The 27,439-nt window shown below is 32.6% G+C and overlaps 1 protein-coding gene across 1 annotated transcript in view; it reads left to right on the plus strand.

Moving 5' to 3' along the window:
• LOC118179507 (neprilysin-1-like) overlaps positions 1–27,439 on the plus strand; it is a 402,935-nt gene that overhangs the window by 208,783 nt on the left and 166,713 nt on the right. Inside the window, exons 4-5 of the mRNA XM_085827523.1 lie at positions 3,104–3,265; positions 27,261–27,344. Of these exons, the coding sequence (XP_085683649.1) occupies positions 3,104–3,265; positions 27,261–27,344 (246 nt within the window). The remainder of the gene's footprint in view (positions 1–3,103; positions 3,266–27,260; positions 27,345–27,439) is intronic.

Below are 27,439 nucleotides of genomic sequence, written 5' to 3' on the forward strand. Positions count from 1 at the left end.
TCAACATATTTCTAGGTATACTTCTCATTTTTTGTTTATATTTTCGATTTATTTTAACTAAAAGAAAATCATCATACACTCTGTCCTAAAAGTTTATAGACTCAAGTATTCTATTACGAGTTTTAGATAAATGGAAATGAACACAAATACTAAATAAAAATCTGCTTATTTATATCACATGCGACTTGCATTCCAGTAAACATTCAACAAAAATAGCAAGTTGCATTTTAGAAAAAATAAAAACGCAGAAGAATATGTGTCTCATACGTTTACAGAATATTAATATTTTAGCAACTTGTAATAAATTTGAAATTACTTAATACTTCAAAGTCGCTCCATTATTCGGTATGATATCGAATACACGTTTCTCCAACCAGAGAATTGAGTTTTATAATAATTCTGGTTCCACATTGTACCATGCACTCTCGATGGCTGTTTTTAAGGCATTCACAGAAAAAAATGCTTTCCATTCTCGTAATGTCGCCAAGGCATAATAATCGGAGCTCATTCTCGATCGGGTTAAAATCGGGGCTCAAGAACAGTGATATTTTCCATGTTTAAGTAATTTTTTGTAGCATTTTTAGATGTATGAATGGGATCATTGTCACACTGGTACAGCCATTTCTGTCCTCAATGCTTTCTGCAAATTGCATAATATCGTCTCTTGAAGTTTCTGTGCATTTAGACGAATCTTGCCGATAATCTAGATAGGTAAAACACACTTGTGCGTTGAAATCAAAAGCTGCCCAGATACACATCCAGTGTTTCTATTGAAATAGCTCGGAGGCTCTTTTAGTAAGTCATGCCAATAATATTGTAGAGACATTATGATTTTTTTGGAAGTAGGCAAGATGAAAGATTAGCATTTTCGCTGGGAATCGAACCGCGGACCTCTCAATTACGCGCTGAGCGTGCAGATCACCACATCACGAGGGCTCGTTAAGAAGGCGGGAGAAATACTTTAGAATATGAATAGTTGATCCTTATGGAGAGGTACATTCCATGTACGTTGCGCAAAAAAATATGATAGTTTTATATCTCCCGTTCTACTGGGCCGATTGGCGAAATTCAACTTGCGTTTTTCATATCTCGAAAGCGCGACTTAGGATATGTATTAGATTTATATATATCATTGTTCTAATACAGGTATTTTGACACAAAATCGGACGACTTTTCTGAAATAACATACCAATTGTTTTCCATATTTCAATTCTAGACTCAAATTATGCCAAAATGCCAACTTTTGTAAAAATCGAAGAAGTAGTTCTTATCAAATTAGCTCTAAAAATTTTAGCTCCTCAATGTAAATTGAATTGATCTATATTTATTAATATCTCTTGTTTTATTAAACTTACTTAATCCCTTCTTCTATAATTCAATCCTCAATGTTAATCGAATTTGATCTATATTTGTTAATATCTCTTGTTTTATTAAACTTACTAGATTCCTTCTTCTAGAATTCGAAATCTAGGTTCATTCCAAATACAATTCGCCCATTTTTATGATTTACTTTCGAGACATGAAAAATGCAATTTGAATTTCGTCAATAGGTCCAGTAGAACAAGAGATATAAAACTGTACCATTTTGTTTGTGCAAAAATGCAATTTAAATTTCGTCAATTGGTCCAGTAGAACGGGAGATGTGGAACTGTACCATTTTGTTTGTGCAAAAATGCAATTTAAATTTCGTCAATTGGTCCAGTAGAACGGGAGATGTGGAACTGTACCATTTTGTTTGTGCAAAAATGCAATTTAAATTTCGTCAATTGGTCCAGTAGAACGGGAGATGTGGAACTGTACCATTTTGTTTGTGCAAAAATGCAATTTAAATTTCGTCAATTGGTCCAGTAGAACGGGAGATGTGGAACTGTACCATTTTGTTTGTGCAAAAATGCAATTTAAATTTCGTCAATTGGTCCAGTAGAACGGGAGATGTGGAACTGTACCATTTTGTTTGTGCAAAAATGCAATTTAAATTTCGTCAATTGGTCCAGTAGAACGGGAGATGTGGAACTGTACCATTTTGTTTGTGCAAAAATGCAATTTAAATTTCGTCAATTGGTCCAGTAGAACGGGAGATGTGGAACTGTACCATTTTGTTTGTGCAAAAATGCAATTTAAATTTCGTCAATTGGTCCAGTAGAACGGGAGATGTGGAACTGTACCATTTTGTTTGTGCAAAAATGCAATTTAAATTTCGTCAATTGGTCCAGTAGAACGGGAGATGTGGAACTGTACCATTTTGTTTGTGCAAAAATGCAATTTAAATTTCGTCAATTGGTCCAGTAGAACGGGAGATGTGGAACTGTACCATTTTGTTTGTGCAAAAATGCAATTTAAATTTCGTCAATTGGTCCAGTAGAACGGGAGATGTGGAACTGTACCATTTTGTTTGTGCAAAAATGCAATTTAAATTTCGTCAATTGGTCCAGTAGAACGGGAGATGTGGAACTGTACCATTTTGTTTGTGCAAAAATGCAATTTAAATTTCGTCAATTGGTCCAGTAGAACGGGAGATGTGGAACTGTACCATTTTGTTTGTGCAAAAATGCAATTTAAATTTCGTCAATTGGTCCAGTAGAACGGGAGATGTGGAACTGTACCATTTTGTTTGTGCAAAAATGCAATTTAAATTTCGTCAATTGGTCCAGTAGAACGGGAGATGTGGAACTGTACCATTTTGTTTGTGCAAAAATGCAATTTAAATTTCGTCAATTGGTCCAGTAGAACGGGAGATGTGGAACTGTACCATTTTGTTTGTGCAAAAATGCAATTTAAATTTCGTCAATTGGTCCAGTAGAACGGGAGATGTGGAACTGTACCATTTTGTTTGTGCAAAAATGCAATTTAAATTTCGTCAATTGGTCCAGTAGAACGGGAGATGTGGAACTGTACCATTTTGTTTCCCGTCGAAATCAATAAATTCTACGGAAAATACAAGTTTGTTGCTTTGCTTATTTTATGTTTTACTTCGGCGTATTTCTCTTTAGTGAGAAATGTTAACTTTAATTTCTAATTCTGCATCCTATATTCCTCCTATATATTATAAAAAGCACCCACCATCGAAGTTTTGCTATATATGTGCATTTTCTTTCTTTTTAAGCTGCCCGTCTTTTAGAGAAGATGGATCCATCCGTGGACCCTTGCGATGATTTCTACCAGTTCGCATGCGGCAACTATCTGAGCAGTAACACCGTACCTGATGATCATTACCTGCGTTCCACAATACAGACGATGCAGGACGACCTATACGTAACGCTCAAAAGTGAGTAGCAGGATTTTGTAAGCAAATTTCAATTAAATGCTGTTACATATTCTCTCTAGTAGAATTGAAAATAAATTAAATTTATATTAAATTTGAAGATAGCGTACACACACACACACACACACACACACAAAAAAAAAAAAAAAAAAAAAAAAAAAAAAAAAAAAAAACTCAATAAGTTTTTGCTTCAGAAGATAATTTTAATATATTACTTCTAAATAAAACTCCCAGAATCATAGGAGAGGAATTATTTGGAGGTGTACTTTGTGCATTGTGGATGCGAAACGCATTTATTTATTGCTTTTAGTTGAACTTTCGTTTGACAAGAATTTTTTGAATCACATTTGTATTAGTAAGTATACTGACAATTTAATAACAGCAATGCAATGAAAGTGCATAACTCGGAAATTATTTAATTATTTTATTAAATTTATCTTCAACTATTCAGTTACTCTAAGGACGAGATAAAACAAATTTCACCATGAAAAGTAATTTATATAAAGAAATGAAAAGTTCGATTGAAGTAGCAATAAAACAGAATTATTTTAATGACAATTTGTTCATAAACATTTGGTAGTATTTGATGACATAATCATGTCTTAGTATGAACTGGGTAGCAGGTCAATGATTATACATAAACTAATATGACATCGATAGCTTTCAGCTATCACCATATTTGTTCCAAACAAAATAATCTTATTCCCAATCTCTCATAATCCCAATCTCTCATAAGTTAACGATAGCTAATGAATTAGTTCAAGAATCACAGAACAATGTAACAAGTACAATTACATTTTTACTGTCCGCTTTCTTATGTGAATCTTTGTAGAGGTTTCATATTAAAAAATATGATATCACTCAAGCATTTCTATTACCTTTTGAAGGTACTTAGACTATACTGTAACAAATAAAGTATTAAATATATATAAAATTATATATTTAATACTTGATTAAATATATAATATTGCAATATTAAATATGTAATTTTATATATTTAATACTTGATAAATATATAATATTGCAAGTACATCAGTCCGTAATCCAGTAATATTTTCTAGTTCCACACATTTTTATCATGGAAAAGCGAATATCAGCAGCCTCGCAGTAGGACCCGTAAACGAGACTTAAAATTTATTCCTCTGATAAGCTTTCCTGTCCTGCTGGTTGTAAGACTCGTGCTTCGCTGATAAGGTTTCCTGCCAAACTTTTTTATATTGGCCTAGTCACACTGCTAATTGCATGTAACATTGCGCTTTTTTTGCTGGTTTAAACCTCCTAAGAAGAACACCAATTTGCAATTAAAATAAAAAAATTTAACACTATTATAATCCTTTTTTAAACTTATCGCCCACCAGCGGCCGAGCGGTAAAGTCGCTGAACACTGCTAGTTCGGTCCGAGGTTCGAAACCCGCGAACGGGCATGGCTGCATGGGCTTTTTCGTGGTTTTCCCCATGTGTAACGTGTATACGAGCCAGTTTCCCTTAGAAAGTCCTCCACGAAGGCATCCTTCCCTTAGACAGATAGCCTAGAGGCTTTGCCATAATCACACACACACACACATTTTTAAACTTATCACAATTAAATTTTAGAAGCGTTAGTAATTTACAATTAACATAAAATAAGATCTTAATTAACGAGTTTAAATAGCAATCATATGCATGTGGATTAAATTTCAAGGCAATTAGCTCCTCTGATCCACTTAAATATGGATAAATAAACAAAGCGACATTAATAAAATGGAAACAATAAGAAGATATAACATTAAAAGCTAATACTTTAGTTATAAAAATGATGGTAAGCATAATATAGATATTTCAGAAATCCTTCAGCTATTAAATAAGCCCCCCAAAAAGTGAATAATATGATAGATTAATTTATTGGTAAATAATAAAAATTATAAAATTATTTTCTGTACACAAAGTAGAAAAACGTAATAAATTATTTCACGAAGCATGAGCGGGGCTGATTTATAACGGAAATATGAATTCCAACAGAAATTTTTAAAAACCGACTTTTATGAAAGCACACAATCTCGGTGTCCGCCGATAACATCACGGCAAAAACATTGCGGACGAAAACTTCGCGGAGAAAACAACGCAAGGTGAAAACATCGGGCTACAAAACATCGTGGGAGAAAATATCGAAAAGAGAAAACATCGCAGTCCTAAAACATCGTGGTACAAAACATCGTCGTCGAAAATAAAGCGGTTGAAAAACTTCGCAGTTTATATAATTATATTTATTGACTAATAAAGTTATGCTGAAAACGTAAGAAGGAAACTTAAGCATAGACAATTAAATGCAACTTATAGAGTATACTTTTCACGAAAAATTACCATTAAAAACTTTATAAAAATGTTTTATTAATGGCCTTTGTTAGTTAACTATGTCGGTTTAAAATTCTATTGAGTGCTATAAGTTGCATTAATTTTCTATGCTTATTCTCATTTTCTCAGCAAAAATTTATAAGTTAATAAAAAATATGAAAGTAAAAATTATCCTTCTTTCCATCTTGCGCTCACAAATCATTATGGGAATATCCATTACAGTTATTAAAGCCTTAAAAGAAAGCATGTCTGCGATGTTATCATCATGCGATGATTTGTAGACACTTTATTTTTTACCACGATATTTTCGACGACGATGTTTTTAAACTGCGAAGTTTTTGAACCGCTTTATTTTCGACGACGATGTTTTGTACCACGATGTTTTAGAACTGCGATGTTTTCTCTTTGCGATGTTTTCTCCCACCATGTTTTGTAACACGACGTTTTCGCCTTGCGTTGTTTTCTCCGCGACGTTTTCGTCCGCGATGTTTTTGCCGCGATGTTTTCGGCTGTAACCCACAATCTCTTACTCTCCTTGTATTTAAATACTTACCTCACCTCATGCTAACTGTCAAAAGCTTAATAAGAATTAAGATATACACTAAGCAAAGAATTCGTAATGCATTTTATATATCACTAAACATAAATATTTAAGTTGCAGCCTATAATAATTTTAAGGGGAAATAGATTTCTATGGAGATGTATAACGCAAATAACTTATTTTAATCTTTTTTTTGTGATGTACAACACATGCATGATATTTCTGGAGACTATTATAAAACAGAAAACTTATTAACAATTTTAAATTTTCAGAGTTTACATTACGCTCAAAGGGGTGTTTTTTCAACATTTTGTGTGTTACCTTTATTTATCAAATATAATTTCTTCACGATTAAACCATAAAATTTAATTAAACAACAATATCGTAAAATAATTTTAAAATAAGTATATCTCTAGAATTTCCGATACACAGTTTCGAGCGCTGGAGATAAAAATGTTTTTTTTTTTCCTTACTGTGTTGCCATTTTTCGCTTTGAAATCGTTGAGGTTATTCAAAAATTCGGTAAAGTTTTACAAAATATGAATTCGATAATAAATCAAATTCCAAAATAGGGCTTGCACATGCCCATATTCGGTGGAGAATTACCTTATTCAAAATTTGATGGCTCTAGGTACCATTGTTTTATCACAATGCGAGAAATATACATACATTTATGCAGATTCTTCATTACCTAATTTCTTTAAATATAATACAGCGCTGTAATATTTGCTGGAAACAATTTGAAAAGTGAACCGACATTTATAATGAATCAACGGAAAATGTCAAAACGAAATTAATAGTCCTTCTGGGAAAATTGCCCGTTTGGGGTAATGAGATAAAAATTAAACGAATGAACATTTAGTAAAAATATCACTTAAAATTTTAACAAAATCAAAAAATTTGCATTTAAAAAATAAATCAAGAACGTTTTAATACTTATTTTCATTTTTAACGTTCTTTCTTCTTTACTTTCAAAGCCTTGATTATACTTGACTAATAAAGGCAAAAATTATTCTTTAACCAGAACTAATTTATTAAATATATATATATGTTAATTTTTGGGAATGTATCGGGTTAGTCCATAAGTTCGTGCGTATTAAGAGTATGCGTGGAATTCACTATGACGCATTTACTAAAACAATACAATTTTGAAACTGTTGAAACTTGTGATCGTTTGACTAACATATTATTCAGTTCACCACCAACTTTCGTAAATATCAAACGCATTTTAGTACCCATAGAAGATGAATATAGATAATCAGTAGAAACGTGCTAGGCTACATTTTTTTATTGTCGTGTGGTGAATCTGTCAGGTATGCAGCGATAAAAATTAATAGTGTACGTGGTGAACACACTATTAGTGTGAGGACTGTCCAGAAATGGTTTAAAAACTTTAAAGTTGGAAAAAGCGGCATTGATGATGAGCCCCGTTTCAGGACGTTTTTAACTGGTTGAACCAAATCAAACGATTCATTCAGAAGTTTGTAGTGAACAACTTTGCCGTCAAAACTCAGAATTGATCAAGAAACGCCTACGATGGGTGAATATCAAGAAAGTGTTGTTTCATCATGATAACCGCATACGGCTCGAACAACGCTGCAAAATTTAGGGAATTTAATTGGGAGCTTTTACCACATCTTGCTTACTCCCCAGATATTGCCCCAAGTGATTTTCGCTTATTTCGTGCCTTACAAATTTTTTTACTAGGAAAAAAATTAAATTTTAAACGGCATGTACACTATGAACTTTCAAGTTTTTTTGCATCAAAACCAGAGTCTTTCTACTGCAATAGCATAAAAAAGCTGCCTGTAAGATGGCGAGACATTGTAGATAATGGAGGAAAATATATAACTGATTAAAATGTTAAATTGTGTTTTTTATATTATTTACAAATTTACCAAAAAATGCTGACGAATTTATGGACTGATTGAATAATTTTTCCGGTAATTTTGTACATCAACATTAGATAATAATGTTTATTTATTTCTTGAATTAAATATACAACATGGTTTTCAGTCTGATCTGTATCTAACAAATGGCAAGCTAAAAGATACTTCTCTTCCAATAAAGTGTTCTGATACAGCCGATATGATAATAGTTGTAATGATCGGAAATGTTTAGTCATTTAAAGCTATGCACTTTCGAAAAGTTTCCTCCATTTCTTTTCATATATATAAAGCATCATTCGATTGGAAACGAGCATTCATTGCTCTTTTGAATTATTAATGAATGAAGACTGATATTATCAGGACTAGTGTTTCTTTTGACTTGCTTTGGAAACATGAATGGTCCTGAATAGGTGTGGTGTGGTGTGGTGTATTTATTTATGGCAAAGCACACTAGGGCTATCTGCCTAAGAGGAGGGATGCCTTTCATGGAGGACTTTCTAAGGGAAACTGGCTCGTATACACGTTACACATGGGGAAAACCACGAAAACACCCATGCAGCCAGCCCATTCGCGGGATTCGAACCTCGGACCCAACTACCAGTGTTCAGCGACTTTACCGCTCGGCCGCTGGTGGGCCGGTCCTGAATAGGAACAGGGAGCTTACTCAAGTTATGTTCAAGAACGTGTGAAGTAGACAATACAAGCAGGAAGGGTATACGAAACCCTTTATTTTCTATACTTTACAGGAATTTACGAAACTTCGGAATACAGAGACCAACCATTTGTGGTTTGAACGTAAGAATATAAAAACTACTAACTTAAACTCTAACTAAAAACTAACTTTGAATTAGTATACAAGTGCCTAGCATTAAGATTGACCTTTATTTAAAGAAAGGTACGTATGTAGTACGCCGAGCTGCTAAACCTACGATACGTCTGCAATTATCAAGAGGGCTAAACATATGGCCTTGAAGGCAACCAGCAACAGAGTGTAAACTCGTAAAACTACAGTGGCAAGCGGCTTCCTTCCTTATAACTCCTTCCTCTCTTCTCTCTTGGCAAAAAGCCCCAACATAAGAACTTGGCGTTAGCAAGACAATTTGCATAAACAAGTTAAAGCGTTTAATTCTGGCCGGAAGTAGAAAATAAGAAGTGATGGTACAGTTTTAAAATAAAATAAACGTTAGTAAAACTTAGGATCCTTACAATATTGCCTGTAGTACTGTAGGGTTCCTCATTATTATCTTGTTAAATGTAATGGCGAGGATCCTAATGAAATACTGAGCGAATAATCGCTTAAGTCCGTGAACAGAAACGTAAACTTAAGCAGGGTTAATTACCCTTTATTTGCTCAAAATAAAGATTTACAGTAGGCTGCTTTCTCAGAACGTACAAGAAAGCTTTCACTTGGGCCGGAATACAGAGACCGACGTATTGACGTATAGATAACTGCAGACGTATCGTAGTTTTAGCAGCTCGGCGTACTACATACGTACCTTTCTTTAAATAAAGGCCAATCTTAGTGCTAGGCACTTGTATACTAATTCAAAGTTTTTAGTTAGAGTTAGTAGTTTTTATATTCTTACGTTCAGACCACAAGTGATTGGTCTCTGTATTCAAAATGTAAGAAATAAGAACTAACTAATGAATAACTAAAGAGATTTACCCGAACCTAGCACATTTCTAAACTAGCTGGCCCATGTTATTAAATTAGCCAGCGAAGCTATCAAAAGGCACATAATACGGCCGAGCGTAGTAACCGTTAGAGAGACGTAGTCAAAAGGAAAACGCGTGTTATTCAGGAATCCTAAATCCCTCTGGTGAGTCTGTGGAACTTAAATACTATCTATTTCTCATTTGCATTTAACGCGATTCTAAAAACTCACTCTTATAAGGGATTGTAAACTGAAGCTAGAAGGGATAGGAAAGTGGTACAAACTTAAAAAAATCTGATGTGTACACCACATGACTTCCCTGTATTGGAATATTAAAATGGAATATTAAATTATACGCATTTTTTCTTGCATTTCATTTAAACTTATTGGATTGAATTAAATCTACTTCGCCGACAGCGCATAAACCACAATAGAATAAATGCATTTTTTAAAATTCACTCTAGTATTTGTTTACCATAGCGACACTCTGGCGCTAGATTCACTTAACAGTATTAATAATTATATAACAGTTAACTTATATAATAATTATATAATGTAAACTAAGTTAACTGTTATATAATCCAATAATTATATAACAGTTAACGTATATATTTCGTTCATATTATAACTCATAATGCACAAAATTTATATCATTTAAAGAATAGAATAATCTAATCGTTGCCACATGTTCTATTCAAATACTATAATAAAGCTAGAATGATGTATAAAAGAAATTAAGCAAACAAAACAAAAAAGAAACAGTTTTTCACAGACGATTGAGTATTCCTCATTGAATTAATTCAATTCTCACTTCGCGAGAAGGCAAAAATAAACTCAAAATATCTATATTAAAAATTACGAAGTAAATCTCAAACACTTATTTCCTCGAAAAAATTCCAGAAAGAATTAAGCATGATTTAATTGGCAATAATAAATGAATGCGTTATCTTTGTTGTTGCGAAGCTAAGTTTCTCTAGATTGGCAACAAATCCACTAGTCTCCTGTTTCAAACGTAAACATCAATGGCCGCCATTAAAAACAGGCTTAGCGGCAATTAAACAACTTTAAAATTGCCGATAATTCTAAAACTATCGCCCACAGATTTACTAAAGGCATAAAATCCTTAACCGGAAGGTAAAAACAACATAATTCAATCATTTTTAAAGTAAAAAATGCACAACTTACAAACATATAAGAGTAAAGAAACTGAGATCACTGAGCCGGGTAACAGAGTGGATGTATATATAAATATATTTATATATGTTTGGTGCGGCCGATTACAACCAAAATATGAGGTGCACATCTACATGTTATAGCAGTCCTATATACAAAATTTCAACGTTCAGAGGCTACTCGTTTTTGAGTTATACGAGATACGTACGTACGTACTTACGTACGCACGTATGTACATACGTTCGTACAGACCCCACGAAAATTTCTCTTCAGAATTTATTTTAAAGTAGTTTTATAATTTTTTTTGAAGGAAAAGAGTATTTTATTCTGTCCTTACGTACAGATATCACGCAAAAACATCGTTAAATTGCATTCGATAGCGGTCAAAATGGATAATTTCGTTGAAATATGCTGCCTGAAACAAAAATAGGAATATACTTCCTTTTTACTTCGTACAAGGAAGTAATAACTGTTAAAAAATTAAAATGTACCTTACAGTACAAAAAGCTCATTGTTCAAAGGTTAGTTTTCAAATTTCTAACGATAAAACCAGCAATAAATGTTGTTATGATTTTGTTGACGATAAAACCAGCAATGCTTGCAGTTATGGCGCGTAATCTCTTAAACATTTGTTTAGATCAAATATCCCGTATATTCAACAGCTTGCAAACTGATCACTATTTACAGGCTTTTACCCGAATTATTTGTTTTAAACTTCGGCTATTAAGGACCTTTTTAGTATAATGTCATCGTCACGTCTAGTGTATCAAATAAACTACTTATAATTACTTTTACTTTATAAAACCATTGAATTTTAATTTTCTGCAAACTCGTACGCGTAGTTAGTTCTAGCATAAAAGAAAGCAAATACAATGTTAATGGAAAGAAAAATTGTAATTATTTTATGTATAAAAATGCTGCACCAATGAATGAAAACTTAATTTTTTATTTATTTGATGCGCAGTCCTTTATAAATATTAGCAGAGCTATGAACCATATTTGTAGCTTTAAAATTAAACAAGCATTGCAAATATTGTCGAGATTATCATCGACACCCATAGAACTACGACATCCATAGAATTTATTAAAACAGAGATGAATAGAATGCTCGTCTTAACTAATAGAATATTAACAATAAAGTGGACAAAGGTCCATACGAGAACAATAAATATAACTAATAGAATATAACAATAAAGTGGATAAAGGCCCATACGAGATATAGATTCTTTTTTTTTTCTAAGAGTTTAAATTTATTGAAACAGAAATGAATAGAGTGCTCGTCTTAACTAATAGAATATTAACGATAAAGTGGACAAAGGCCCATACGAGAACAATAAATATAACTAATAGAATATAACAATAAAGCGGATAAAGGCCCATACGAGATATAGTGGACAAAGGCCAATACTAGATATAGATTCTGTTTTTTTTCTAAGAGTTTAAATTTATTGAAACAGAAATGAATAGAATGCTCGTCTTAACTAATAGAATATTAACAATAAAGTGGACAAAGGCCCATACGAGAACAATAAATATAACTAATAGAATATAAAAATAAAGTGGACAAAGGCCCATACGAGAATAATAAATATAACTAATAGAATATAACAATAAAGTGGACAAAGGCCCATACGTCTTAACTAATAGAATATAACAATAAAGTGGACAAAGGCCCATACGTCTTAACTAATAGAATATAACAATAAAGTGGACAAAGGCCCATACGAGAACGGGAAGACAGATGAAGTAGGGTGAAGGTTGACCTACTTCTGGCTTCAGACTTGGAAAGTGAAGTCATATTCATGTATGTTTATCCCTATGAATATTACACCATAAATGTTCGATGCGAGCGAACATTGTCATCCATTTAAAAGTCTGGACAAACACTACTTCTTAACAGCCATACACGAAGTTTCAAGTTCTCGTTCACGTAATCGTGTGCGGGTCCTGAACTTTGATCATAGAAATGCAGTTTTCTATAATCAAAGAAAAATTTTTATGATCTTCCCCCTCCCACCAAATTATAAAACCGTTTCCATGAAAATGGGATCTTTCACGAACAAGGAAATTCAAGTTACACGTTCCTTGCTCCCTGCAAATCAAACCACAGCTAGAATCATAGTTCGGGATATATATGGATTTATCAGTAAGCAGTATCAGATTTCATTCCCTATGTACTATACATGACGATGACATTATATTAAACAGGTCTCTTTGGTAGATAAGATAATTGGGATACACATAATTGATTTTCTAGCATTGATGTCCAAACTTAAACAGTTGATTGAGTTTACCATGACAGCCTGATAATCTAAAACAATCTCTTACGTATTCACTTCGCAGTTTCTTACAGCGGACAATGAAAAAAAAAACGGTTTTCATATTCGGTTTCTGCTCTTGCTTGCTCTCCACTAGGCAATGTACTTATTGATTCATTGCTTAAAGCGGCTCCACATTCCTGGTGTATCACTTTAAGAAATATTGAGGTCTTCAGAACAATGACCTTTGTTTATGTTTTCTTCCTGAGCCTACAAATTATTCAACATTTCTTCTCTCCTCTTAATTGATGCATTTAATCCATAAGCAATGAATACTGATCTCTCTGAGAAACAATATTAACCCGCGGGAAAGCGCGTGGGGTGTATCATACCCCACCCCTACATAAAAGTAGAATATTCCTAACTTGTGAAACTGAAATTCTGTGCTGCATTCAGTAGCTGAGTTTCTAGTTGTGGTTGACTTTCAGAACCGCTTTTTCTTTGCCTGTGTGTTTCAGAAAAAGATTTATCGGTATTTTGTTGGAACTGGGGTATGACACACCCCATGCGCCTGTCCGCGTAAGTGTTTTTCTGACCGAATATTTAGTTCAGAAATTTATTTCTAGAGTGTAACAGTAATTATTTCTACTCGCAAGTGATTTTAAAGTACTCGACATTAAATTCTTAAAAATTTCTAACCGCATTATGGTAAAAAGAATGACTCCCTATGAATTGGAGATGCAACGCCTGTGAGATTTTTTAGAAATATTTGAAAGCGATGAAGATTGGTTTTCGGAAACTGAAGATGAAACTAGGAATATTTTCTACACTGTTTTGGTTTCGAAAAAGATAAAACGTTAATTCCTGATGTTCCTAAAAAAGGAAAAACTGTTCTTATGCTTTCAGCATTATATAACGATCATACTATAGGTGATACTATTGGACAAAATGCAACGTCAGGTATTAAATGTTTTTATAATATGACTAAAGGAGCAGTGAATATGTGGCATGAAATGTCAGCCAATTATTCAATTGCCAGAATAACAAGGAGATTGCCAATGGTAATTTTCTTTCCTGCACTGAATGTTTGAATTATATTACATTCAACTGCTAATCCGCCAACCAGAAACAGAAGTCTGTTTTTGAAGGACTTAGCATTACAATTAATGAAAAAAAGTATTGAACAAAGATCGGAGATTAATACTTTACCAAGAAACTGACGTACTACATGCAAAACAAAAGCAGAAGTTTCGACGAAGAATTAAAACGAATACATGAAATTCGAAACAACTAAGTATGAAAGATGTGATAAATTTGCAAGGCATTCACTTTCATTGTAATCGCGCCAAGGACAGAAGAACGTGAATGCAATGTTTAAAATGTGAGAACATTCTGTGCCAAGAACACATGAATGTATTTTTGTTCAAAGTGTAAAGAAATAAAATAAGTATTGTGTATTAAAGATGCAATGAAACTTAGACGCATGATGTTTATTTTTTTATTATTTTCATTTTAACTCTAAGATTATTTTGGAAATTAATTTTTTGAAACCCAATTATGATTCGCGCATTTATAATACACGAGAACAAGAAAAACAGCTTTAAAACTAAATAAAACTATTTTTTATCGTATTTTAAATATTGGGGTATGTGATACCCCACGCGCCCACTCTAGTAACTTTTCTTGGTGCGACTTCCGCCGGGTTAAATTACATTAAATTTAAATAATTTTTACCTATCCGAATTCGAACATGTATCCATGGGCAACACGTTGTCAATCCTTTAATTTGCGTATTTCAAGCAATGTAGGAGCTCAGTTTTGGTATTCAGTTCTAGGTAATTAACATAAATGATTGGCGCTGCCGGACATTGGTTGAAAATATTAATATGTGAGCATGGAATGTTTTACAAATTTCCTTAAACTTTAATGAGCAGAAAATATTTTGGTTTTCCTTAATTGAACTGCAATATGTACTGTAAGATAACTTGGCAGTTCAACGAAATTTATTTCGGTACCCTTCCTTATTTCTATATTACGGTTATACTGGATGTATTTCAATATTCATATGGCCCATTTAATTTAACACCTGATTTACGTACTAAGAGATTTTAAGCAATGCGTTCAGATGTATGAAATGGTATAGGAGACCTGGAAGAAATAAATCGGGCAATTTTCGCAGCCATAATTACTCTTAAAAATATAAAACTCCAATCTACTTGGCTTAACCTGTAATTAGTTTATAATCAATATCTTGATACGCTTTAGCATGTCATTTATGAGTATGTTATCAGCCGGATGTATCACTTAGTGTCCACTGTATTAATAAATATATGAATATACAGTTAATTTGATTCACCAATTTAAAGACTGAAAATAGGAGGTTTGTGGGTTTCATTTCCCATGACCAAAAATGTCTTGATTTTAGGAAAGCACTTCCGTGATATATATCATTAAAAAAAGTTTCGTATTTTTGAAATTACCAAAATGATTTAACGTTTCTGATACTTAACGCAGTTTTTTATTCTGTTTTTTACTTCCTTGTACGAAGTAAAAAGGAAGTATTGTAATCGCGAAAAGCTTCAGGCAGCATATTTCAACGAAAATAATCCACACTGACCGCTTTCAAAGGCAATTTAATGATGTCTTTGCGTGATATCTATACGTAAGGACAGAATAAAAGACTCTTTTCCTCCAAAAAAACTAAAAAACTGCTTTAAAATGAATTCTGAAGAGAATTTTTCGTGCCGCCTGTACGAACGTATGTACGTACGTGTGTACGAACGTACGTACGTGCGTGCGTGCGTACGTACGTATCTCGCATAACTCAAAAACGAGTAGCCTCAGAACGTTGAAATTTTGTATATAAGACTACTATAACATGTAGATGTGCACTTCGTATTTTGTTTTAATCGGCCGCGCCAAATGTATATAAATATATTTATAAATATGTATGTAATAAATAAAAATGTATATAAAATGTATATAAAATAATTTATAAAAATGTATATAAAATTTGTTTACATTTGAAACAGCAGAATTGTAGATTTGTTGCCAATCTAGAGAGACTAAGCTTCGCAACACAAAAATAACGCCTTCATTTATTATTGCGAATTAAATCATGCTTAATCCTTTCTGGAATTTTTTCGAGGAAATAATGGGGAATAAATGGATGTTTTTTTAAGATTTACTTCCTAATTTTTAATACAGATATTTTGAGTTTTTGTGTATTTTTGCCTTGTCGCGAAGTGAAAACTGAATTAATTAAATGAGAAATACTCAATCGTCTGTGAAAAACTGTTTCTTTTTCGTTTTGTTTGCTTAATTTCTTTTATACATTGTTCTAGCTTTGTTATAGTATTTGAATAGAACTTGTGGCAACGATTAGATAATTCTTTAAATGATGTAAATTTTGTGCATTCTGAATTATAATATGAACGAAATATAATACTGTTAAGCGATAAGCAACGGAGGACGTGGGCACTGTCCCTTTACCAAAAGGTTAATCGGTATAGCACCACGTCCACCTATATCTAGAGCCTAAAGAGGAATCACAAGACGTCACGCACCGGGCGCCCAAACCCAGAGCCAAATTCAACCCGGGGGCAGTCCAACAGACCAAATGCCCACGAAAGACAGTCCCAACAACCGCCCAGGCCCCACATTTATTAAATAAAATAACAAAAGCATGCGGGGCCAAAAAGGGCGAGTTTTGAAAATAAGCAAAAATTTTACAAAGGTGTAATACACACAAATATAGAATATACATAAGCTAAAGTACAGTCTGATGTTGGGCAGCCCAATAATATACAATGAGTAAAATATAGACAGTAGAATTAGACTTAATGACAATATAACATAAAAATAGAGAACATAGTGACATAATGAATGTAAATGATTACAGCAATACACAGAGGATATACCAAAAGAAATAAAAATAAAAGAATACAATAGCCATCAGTGTGTGACTGGAAGTACTGATACATGGGAAATGCGTAAAGCATTCAGAATTCGACTTAATTCAGAAGACTAACAACTGGATCGGGATACATTGCATAGCCAAGTACATATATTTGACAAAGCAACATATTGAAAGTCAGTGAAATAAACTAGATATTCGCTATGACAAAGTCATGTTACAATACCGCAGGTAGTGATGTGATACAGAAGAAGTAGGTAGCGTACAATATAATTTGATCTCGGTACGCATTCAATCCCGATAGTACAACAATAGTTAGGAAAAAGGTATATTTTATACAAAATATATTTAGCATGCAACTATGTTTAAGGTACACAAAGGTCGATACATTGGTTACTAGCAATTATGGTACAGGATTCGTACCAAACTTAGTAACAGAATGCAAAGCGGTACAATACAATTGATCACGTGGTATTGTCGGAAAAACATGCAATAAGGCTAATTATACGATTATGAGGAATAAAAATAACATATTTAGCCTGCATAAAAGTTAACGAATATAAGATACCATACAATACTATACAATATTACAATACAATACAATACAAAAAAAATTAACATATTTAACTGTACTAAAAGCCAACTGATATAAGATACTATACAATACTATACAGTACCACAATACAATGCGATACAGTAGATACAATACCACAATACATATAATACTGTTAAGTAAACCCTTTGCCAGAGTGTCGCTATGGTAAACAAAGTGAATTTTAAAGAATGCATTTATTCTATTGTGGTTTATGCGCTGTCGGCGAAGTAGGTTTAATTCAATCTTATAAGTTTAAATGAAATGCAAGAAAAATGCGTATAATTTAATATTCCGTACAAGGAAGTCATGTGGTGTACACATCAGATTTTTTTCTATGAGTTTGTTGATTAACATTTATTGAAACAGAAATGAATAGAATGTTCGTCTTAACTAATAGAATATTAGTTGCTTAAAAATCCTTGTGTTGCGTTGCTTTCAATTTCTATGAAAATTGTTTGTAAAGAAAAAGAGTTTGTCACTTATCAGCCAATGAATTTACAGCAATCCACGCATGCAGATAATATATCCACAGCTTATCTCGAAATTTAACAGTATTTTTGGAGTAATTGCTTTATTTCTGGCTCAGTTTCGCTTAATATTGGGCCAATAAAAACGGTTTCCACTTCAAATGCTGTCCATGGATTCCGTGCCAAAATAGCTTTCTCTTATGAGCTCATCGCTACACACTTGAGTTTTAAAGGAATAAAAACGTTCATTTTATTTCTACTGAAAATGGGCTAAAGTGCCAGACAAGCAATAAATTCTACTTCGTTTCTTTAGAATATAGTTAATTCTATATTCAGTAAATATGTAATGTTCAGTTTACAGTGGAAAGCAGAACTTAGTAAAATACACAAAAAGGTTTAACAAAATTATAAATACTACATGAGTGATGTTACGAGTTTTGTTTAGGTTCCATTCTAAAATTTCAGTCTTATTTCTATACGATTTTATCTGATTCACTCATGGTACAAGTGCAAATTTGTCTTCAATTTTTAATCTAATTCCTGTGTAAAGAAAGACATTAGGTATTTTTTGGAAGTAGGCAAGATGAAAAATTAGCAACTCCTTCCCCGAGAATCGAACCGCGGACCTCTGGAATACGCGCTCAGCGTGCAGACCACCTCACCACGAAGGCATGCAAAGAAGGCGGGAGAAATGCCTTATATACAGCCCCCTTTTAAAGGGTGACTGGGGTTTTTAGGGGACCCGGGCGCGAAATTCTGGGTGTGGAGAATTATCTACAATGACGCCCGAACCCCTTTTTAGTTTGGGCGCCTTTGTAGAGACGTTAGGTACTTTTTTGGAAGCAGGCAAGATGAAAAATGAGAAAACGTGATGTTTTACGGATTAAAATGTAAAACTTACTTAGTATGGGCAAGTTGATGGTTGTGGGACCTTCTGTTTAGAAAGATTTCCATACTATCGATATTTATAGTAAGACTGGTAAACAATATCAGCATAGGAAAAGAAAACATATTTTAGAAATTTATGATACTAATCTGAATTATTAAATAAGGATGATGTCTTATATTAAAAAAATAAAACACTTACATTCTTTTTCGAATCTTAACTATCTGTAACTTTTTTTGTGTTATTCTTCTCCCGAAGTACACAGCGATCTATTTTCACTTGAAAATACATCAGAAAATTGCGGAGACTCGGCTTCGTGCAATCTTCAGTAGCACCAGCTATTTAGAAAACGCATTTCCTCTTTGTTTCGTCTAGAAAACGATCAGTAAAATTGTATATTACTGCCAAAATATTTCCGTAGTTTCTTCCATTGCTGGCGAATTCCACAAATTCGTATTTTAAAACAAAGCTTAAGACAAAACATATCACGATTTGTGCATAAAAAATCGTTGGAGCTTGGAATATAACAAGACAGAACGCATACGAAAATGGCAGTATTTCTTGACTGAAACGATTGTTACGCTCTTCGTCGCCGGAAGAATGCTTGTGTGAGTGGTTGCCAGAGTTTGGCATTTTCTGAAAATTTGGCTACTTTTACTAAGATGGTTGCGATAGTACGTAAGTACCGTAGCATCTATAAGGTGTAATCTCTATAATGTATGCACATTTTTTCCTTTTAAATTTCCTTTGTATGATAATGCTTTCCTGGCATACCAAGGTGGATTAGACATTTTCTTGCAGATTTTTATATTGGATTGACTGAATTTTTTCTGTAGTTTTTAGACAGAGATACTCCCTTCTGGACATACATAAAGAATGGTTCGTTAAACATTAAATCTAATCTAAATTTAGTTTACCTTTTAAATAAAACTTTGCGCTTATAAAGACATGCTTGGCATTGTAAACTATATTTTTAATGTGACATTTAAAATTCAATGGGGTACCTAAAACCACCTTTAATTGTTTTAATACAGGATAAGACCGATAGTTGATTTTTCGTTTATACTGACGTTTATGGCAATCTTATTGTTTCCGTTGTATGTTCGGAAAAGAATACACTACCTTATCATACTAAATTTAATTTTTCGGAGAGCAGTTGTGAGTAGCATTTAAAGAAATATTTAGTTTACTTATGGCTTGACGTATTTTTGCGAGATAACAGTGCATTCTGCATGTTTAGCAATATTAGTATTTTAAGATATTTCGGAGAGACGTCTATGCAGATGTTAAACAAATTCAAACCCAGTGCGGATCTCTGTGGAGTTACGGTGTAAATAGTTTTCATTTCAGAAACCTGTTGCTGACTCGAACTTGGAAAATCCACTTTTCTCGGTAGTTACTTTAGGATAGTTGACTATTTCTTATCCAAATCTGGAAATGTTCTTTTCTAGGCAGCTGTAAAGTTCTTGACAAGGCTAAATGATAGATGGAATCTGCTCATCTTGATTTGAGAACTCCTTTTCGGCTAGAGTTAGTTCTAAATGCACTAATATCACTTAGCACTCTTTTTCTGTAGGAGATTAGCGGATTTAGGAGATACATAACCCAAACCCTTCGCATCTTGATCCCGTGTTTGTTTTGTAAAGGAGAAATACGTTCGATCTAGAATGATATTTGCTTTTGATTGGTTTTCAACTCATGATTATTACTACTTTCAGCATTTTATTTTTTGTTATAATGTTTTGAATTTACTCTTTGCTTCTTTTTTTAAACCAAATTAAACAGTGCATTTTTACGCATTACTTAGTTATATTTTTCCGACCAGTGGACTCTTGGTTAAGGCTGGAACTTTGATCGCAATGAAACGGACGGGCTGTTGCTTCACGTATACGATGCATTTTCGCTTAGAGAATTCTCCATGAAGGTATCGTTCTTTTTAGGAAGATAATTGTGTGGATTGCTGTATTTAAACAATCTAACCTTATTGATATATAACGGTTATCAGAGCTTTATTTTGATACTTGTTGTTTCAATACGATGCGTAAATACAAAGTTATTAACAATTTAATAATTTACTATAAGAACAAATATTTTATATTGCTTCTCTACATTCGATGGCATTTAAAATAATTATATATATTTTTCGAATATTTAATTAATTTTTTGACAAATGAAATGCATTTTAACTAAAATGAAATTTTCTGAAACGTGGTTTTAGGGAGTTATATTCAAGACCTTGGAAAGAAACCCTTGTCCCGAAATTTATGAATTGTTTTTAAGATAAAAGATTGGCTGTATGTTTCTTAAGATAGACTATGTATTTAAAAAAAAATTGGCTGTAAATTTTAAGATAAAAGATTGGCTGCATGTATTTTAAAATAAAAAAATTGGCTGTATGTAAAACTGCTTTAAAATGAATTCTGAAGAGAATTTTTCGTGGCGTCTGTACGAACGAACGTATGTACGTACGTACGTATCTCGCATAACTCAAAAACGAGTAGCCTCAGAACGTTGAAATTTTGTATATAGGACTGCTATAACATGTAGATGTGCACCTCGTATTTTGGTTGCAATCGGCCGCACCAAACGTATATAAAGATATTTATATATATATCTACTCTGTTGCCCGGCTCAGTGATCTCAGTTTCTTCACTCTTATATGTTTTTAAATTGTATATTTTTTGCTTTAAAAATGATTGAATTATGTTGTTATCTTCCGGTTAAAGTTTTTATGCCTTTAGTAAATCTGTATGCAATATGTTTAGAATTATCAACAATTTTAAAATTGTTTAAGTGCCGCTAAGCCTAATAATGTTTTTGATGGCGGCCATTGATTGTTTACATTTGAAACAGCACACTAGTGGATTTGTTGCCAATCTAGAGAAACTTAGCTTCGCAACAACAAAGATAACGCCTTCATTTATTATATAAATCATGCTTAATCCTTTCTGGAATTTTTTCGAGGAAACAAGCGTTTAAGATTTACTTCGTAATTTTTAATACAGATATTTTGAGTTTTTATGTATTGTTGCGTGCGTACGGGTTCGTTATGAAATGAATGCACAAGTCCGATGAAAAATGAACAACACAACAAAAATGCTTAAATTTTCTCAAATTATCATGCAGTATTGCAATATCTCACAGTAGTTATCTTTTAACTACTCAAATGTCCAATAGAACGTAATTCAAAACAGCTAAAGAAAGCTAATCCGCGAATTCGCTACAATCAACAAGAGCAGTTTTCTAAACAACAACAAACTAAGCAACTACTACGAACTGAGATGTTTTCCTCCTTTTATAAGATTTTAAAATCACGCACTAGAATTTTCCAGTACTTTCTCGAAATCAAAAAGAGATATTTATTTATTTAATGCACGCGCTCTTGTATTTTCAATTTTCCGGCTTAGCTTTCTTTTAATATTCGTCACGCGCTGCACTGCGCGAGAAATAAAACCATTTAATTTATAATTAAACTAACATTAGCTTTTTAAATACCAAATTCGTAACAATACTTTATACGATTCAAATATGCATTTCAGTGAATTTATCAGTCTGTCAAATGTTTATAATGCAACATATACTCATGTAACCATTGCATAAGAGAGACACTGTACTAGAAAGCTATAGTGCCTTTCAAAGGAAGTGAAAATAATTAACGAACATTTGCGAATATTTCCTTCTGTTCCTTTATAAAAATTAAATAAAAACAAAATATATTAGTATTAAGAAGTAGCATTTGTTTTCGTATTTAAGGGCATTTCTGGCCCCAGAAATAAGTCTAATTGCGGAAAAGAATTTTACATTTTAGTCCTTATTAGAAGAATTGTAATGAAATTAAGAACATTATACTGAAAATGCTGTATAGAAATGTCTATTAGAAAAACATTAGGAAAAGGTTTTAAGCGTATCAGGGTGGTATCTGAATACTTTTCGAAGAAAGTTTATCAAGACTGCTTTTTCCTCTAATTGGCTTTGCAAACATAACTGGGGTCCTGAGTAGGAACAGGGAGTTTAGCGTAGAAACTAACTTAATTTAATTTATTAACTTTAAAACTAAATTTAATTAACTTTAAAACTAACTTAATTTAATTTATTAACTTTAAAACTAAATTTAATTTATTAACTTTAAAACTAACTTAACTTAATTTATTAACTTTAAAACTAACTTAATTTAATTTATTAACTTTAAAACTAACTTAATTTAATTTATTAACTTTAAAACTAACTTAATTTAATTTATTAACTTTAAAACTAACTTAATTTAATTTATTAACTTTAAAATTAACTTATTTTAATTTATTAACTTTAAAACTAACTTAAACTAAATTAAATTTAAAACTAACTTAATTTAATAAGAACCAAGATACTTTACAAAGACTAGTAACGCGGAAATTGGCCTTTTAAACTCTATGTATGTAGTGAGCAGAATGCGGGAAACTACAATCCGTCTTCAAGTATCAAAGAGAACTAAGTTCTGGCCTCAAAGGGAGACAGGAACGGACTGAAAAGCGCGTAGGCGAGGTAAGGTGGCGAGAAGTCTCTATCTCACTCTCTTGACTAAAAGCCATAACTTAAATACTTAACGGTTTGCAAGCTCAAATTGCATAGCCAAATCTGTTCGCGTTTATTCGGGCCGGAAATGTAAAATAAGAGAGGATAGCAAAGTTTTAAAATAAAATAAATGTTAGTAAAACTTAAAATTCTTACATGTTTAGTAAAATTTAGAGAAGAGTGTTATTAACTTCATTAACACGGTGGTAGTGTATATCATAGTAAACGGAAATGTGTGAAGCGTGGTTTTTGCGGAATAATCTTAAGAAATATTTAAAGCAGATATTTTAGGAATCTGGTCATTTTAGATAAGAGAATAAGAAATGAGTAATATCCAAATGATTAATTCGATTTTTAAGTAAAGAAATTTTAAAAATTTGGTAACTGACATATAGGAATGCTTAGTAAATGATAGGTTATTAATAATCATCTAGTGTTTACTTAAGTTTGCTAAGAAAGCCATTATTTTTAGCTTAATCATGATTCTCCTTGATAGTTTTTCGAATTCAATATTTTAAAACTGAATTATCAAAAACATTTCGTGAAAACATTTTCGGAACATTTAACAATTGTTTGTTTTAATTCTGGAAAGAAATAGCCAGCTGCGGTAGGTTAGCTTCTCCGCAAAGCGGGATTAGGGTTGTCAGAAAATTGTAAACGAAGAACGGGTTGCCATAGTTGGCGAGAAATCGCTCAATTGTCGACAAAATTGGCCATATGACATAGACGGATGGAGAATCTTCTAGAACGAATTCTTACCGGTTTGGACCAGAATGTTCTCTAAGGCAGCCCAAACGCTATATAAACCCTGCCTGCAAGCGCAGTAGCAGTCGATAGTCATTCTAGCAAGTCAATCGCGAGTCTACGGAGTGCCTCGTAGTCTAGAGTCGAGTTTGTCGTCGAGTGTATTGCGAGTTGGTACACCGAGAGTTTTCATCGTTGAGGCTATCGAGGGTATCTTCGAATGCATCGCTAGTTGAAGCGTGGAGAGTCTGGAGAGTACGTTGAGTTCCGAAAACGACCGAATCGAGTCGGGAGTTGTACTCTAGTGCTTTTCTGTGAAGCTGTCCTCACCGTTATAGTCTGATAACGTTTTTGTAAAAACACATTTACGACTGTCCTGAGTACTACTCGCTAAATAAATTGTGTTTTGATACTTTATCACGTGTCGTCGTTAATCGCTCCAAACCAACGAACCCGGACAAAAAAAAAAGCAGCAGTCTATTGATAAAAAAGGAAATTATTATATAAATAATGTATTTTATATTGGCATTTTCTCCATCTGTGCTAGTAATTAATGACAGACAGTTATGGCAAAAGAAGTTGCCGAAATTGACAGATAAAATGGCAAACTTAGTTCATTAAACATTACATGCTTTAATCCATAATGTGCAGTATAAGTAGCACTAGTTATTAGATACAATTCTCGGAATATAAATAAATGGAACACATAAAAAAAAGATAACTTTACATGCCATAAACATATCAGTATAATTTACAAACTCTAAACGAATATGCGATTGAATACCGTGACCAAAATTTATATAAACAAATAATCAGAAAAGAAAAATTCAGATTAGGTATTCCGCATCACGACCCACATAATTTACTTCCTATTATATAATATCGAAAAACGTTTTCTTCAGGTTTCTTCATGTGAAAATACGTTTGCTGCTAGAAAATTATCATTCACTATTTACTAATGTGACAGGAATCATGTCAAAATCATGAAATTTACTGCAGCATTAATCCTGTTTTCATTCGGAAAATTAAAAATTGTTCGGAAAATTAAAAACATTAGACATGTTTCTAATTTTCCGAACTTCATTAATAAGATGGCCTTTTTCTTCAAAACTGTACTTTTCGCTCCAGGAGTACTAGCACATTTTTCATCACATCATCAAATGCAAGAATAGAATCATGTTCTAGTTTCTGTTCTTCCATGGTAGCTACTCAAGCTGACATTTGAGAGAAATAAGAAATACGAATGTGATTGTTTTTTACACATGCCTGTTTGTCTTAAAAACAGGCATGTGTAAAAAACAATCACATTAAATATCTGTAAAAAGAAATTATATATCTTCAAACAGAACTTCAATCAGACTTGCTAGAATGACTATCGACTGCTACTGCGCTTGCAGGCAGGGTTTATATAGCGTTTGGGCTGCCTTAGAGAACATTCTGGTCCAAACCGGTAAGAATTCGTTCTAGAAGATTCTCCATCCATATGAATTATAATCTTAAAAACAGGCATGTGTAAAAAACAATCACATTAAATATATGTAAAAAGAAATTATATATCTGTAAAAATACCTGTAAATAAAAAAATATCTGTAAAAAAATAAAATATCTGTAGTTAAAAAATAATATTTGTGAAAAGTTAAAGAAATTTTCTGTAAAAAGAAGAAAATATCTGTAAAAAAATATCTGTAAAAAAAAATCAATTTAAAATAAAATATCTGTAAAAAGAAATTTTCAAAGAGTCCATCTCATTAAATAAAATATCATCCAGTTAAAAAAGGAAAAATATTTATTAATTTTATTTTTAAATTATTTAAAATTTAAAAAGAAGATCTGAAAGTTTTCAGATTGTATACTACGCCCAAACGGGCGTTTTTTTCATGTATAGACACATACACGTTCCGAGAGCATTTAGGTGACGTCGCTTTGGGTTAAACATATTTTAAAAACAGCTTATCTTCAGAACTTCCGATAGACAGTCTCGCGCACTGGTGATAAAATTGTTTTATTCCCTACAGTGTTGCCATTGCTCGCTTTGAAATTGTTGAGTTTTTAATCAAAATTCGTTTCAAAAAATGTGAAATTAAATTAAAAAAATTTTTAAATATTAAATAGACAGTGAAACAAATTCCAGATACACGTTTCCACGTTCAGGTGGAGGACTACGTTATTCAAAATTTAATGACTGTAGGTAATGCAAGAAATATACATACTTTCATGCAGATTCTTCATTATTTAGTGTATATAATTCAGGGCAATAATATTTGGTGGTAACAATTTGAAATGTGATACACCGCAGTTAAGTCATTCGACGCAGAATGCCGTTTCGAAACTTATAGCCCATCTGGGCTAACGGCCCTTTGGGCTAAATATTATTTTCGTTAATTAATTTAATTAATTCTTTAATATTTTATAGATACCACAATTACATGTTATAAAAATCATTGACATATAACAGTGATAATTGTTAATAATTATAACATAATTTAATAATAAAATGAACATATAATTAAAATTATACGTAAATTAATTTGAACAATTAATAAATAATAATAGCATAAATTAATCTGAAAAATATTTTCAATTTTATATTAAATAATGAAACATGAAACCAATTTTCTTTTTAGAAGGACGGGTGGTGTATTTAATTAGGGCAAAGCACACGAGGGCTATCTGCCTAAAGGGAGGGATGCCTTCGTGGAGGACTTTCTAAGGGAAACTGGCTCGTATACACGTTACGCATGGGGAAAACCACGAAAACGCCCATGCAGCCAGCCCGTTCGTGGGTTTCGAACCTCGGACTGAACTACCAGTGTTCAGCGACTTTACCGTTCGGACGCTGGTGGGCTTTAAAAAGGAAGGGAGAGCGAGTAAAATTTCATGCGACGTTTTGAATACAATTTTCTGTCCTGAACTAAACTTTGCTCAGTCAATTAACAATAATGATGCTTTGCTTATACTGCCTTGTTAATTTCAATTATTTCCATATTTTTAGAGCTCGTTGAACAACCTGTCTCAGTGAACGACTCTGATGCCATACTCAAAGTTAAAAAGCTGTATACTTCCTGCATGAATACAAGTGAGTTACTTGTTCATAATTTTTAACATCGTAGGCTTGTTATAGATTACTTTTAAAATCGTAAATTGCTCTTCTGGATCCAGTGTATTTTTCAA

The sequence above is a fragment of the Stegodyphus dumicola genome, chromosome 12 (assembly GCF_044657685.1).
Source record: "Stegodyphus dumicola isolate Sdum_Otavi_A_Nest chromosome 12, ASM4465768v1".
Lineage (NCBI taxonomy): Eukaryota > Metazoa > Arthropoda > Arachnida > Araneae > Eresidae > Stegodyphus > Stegodyphus dumicola.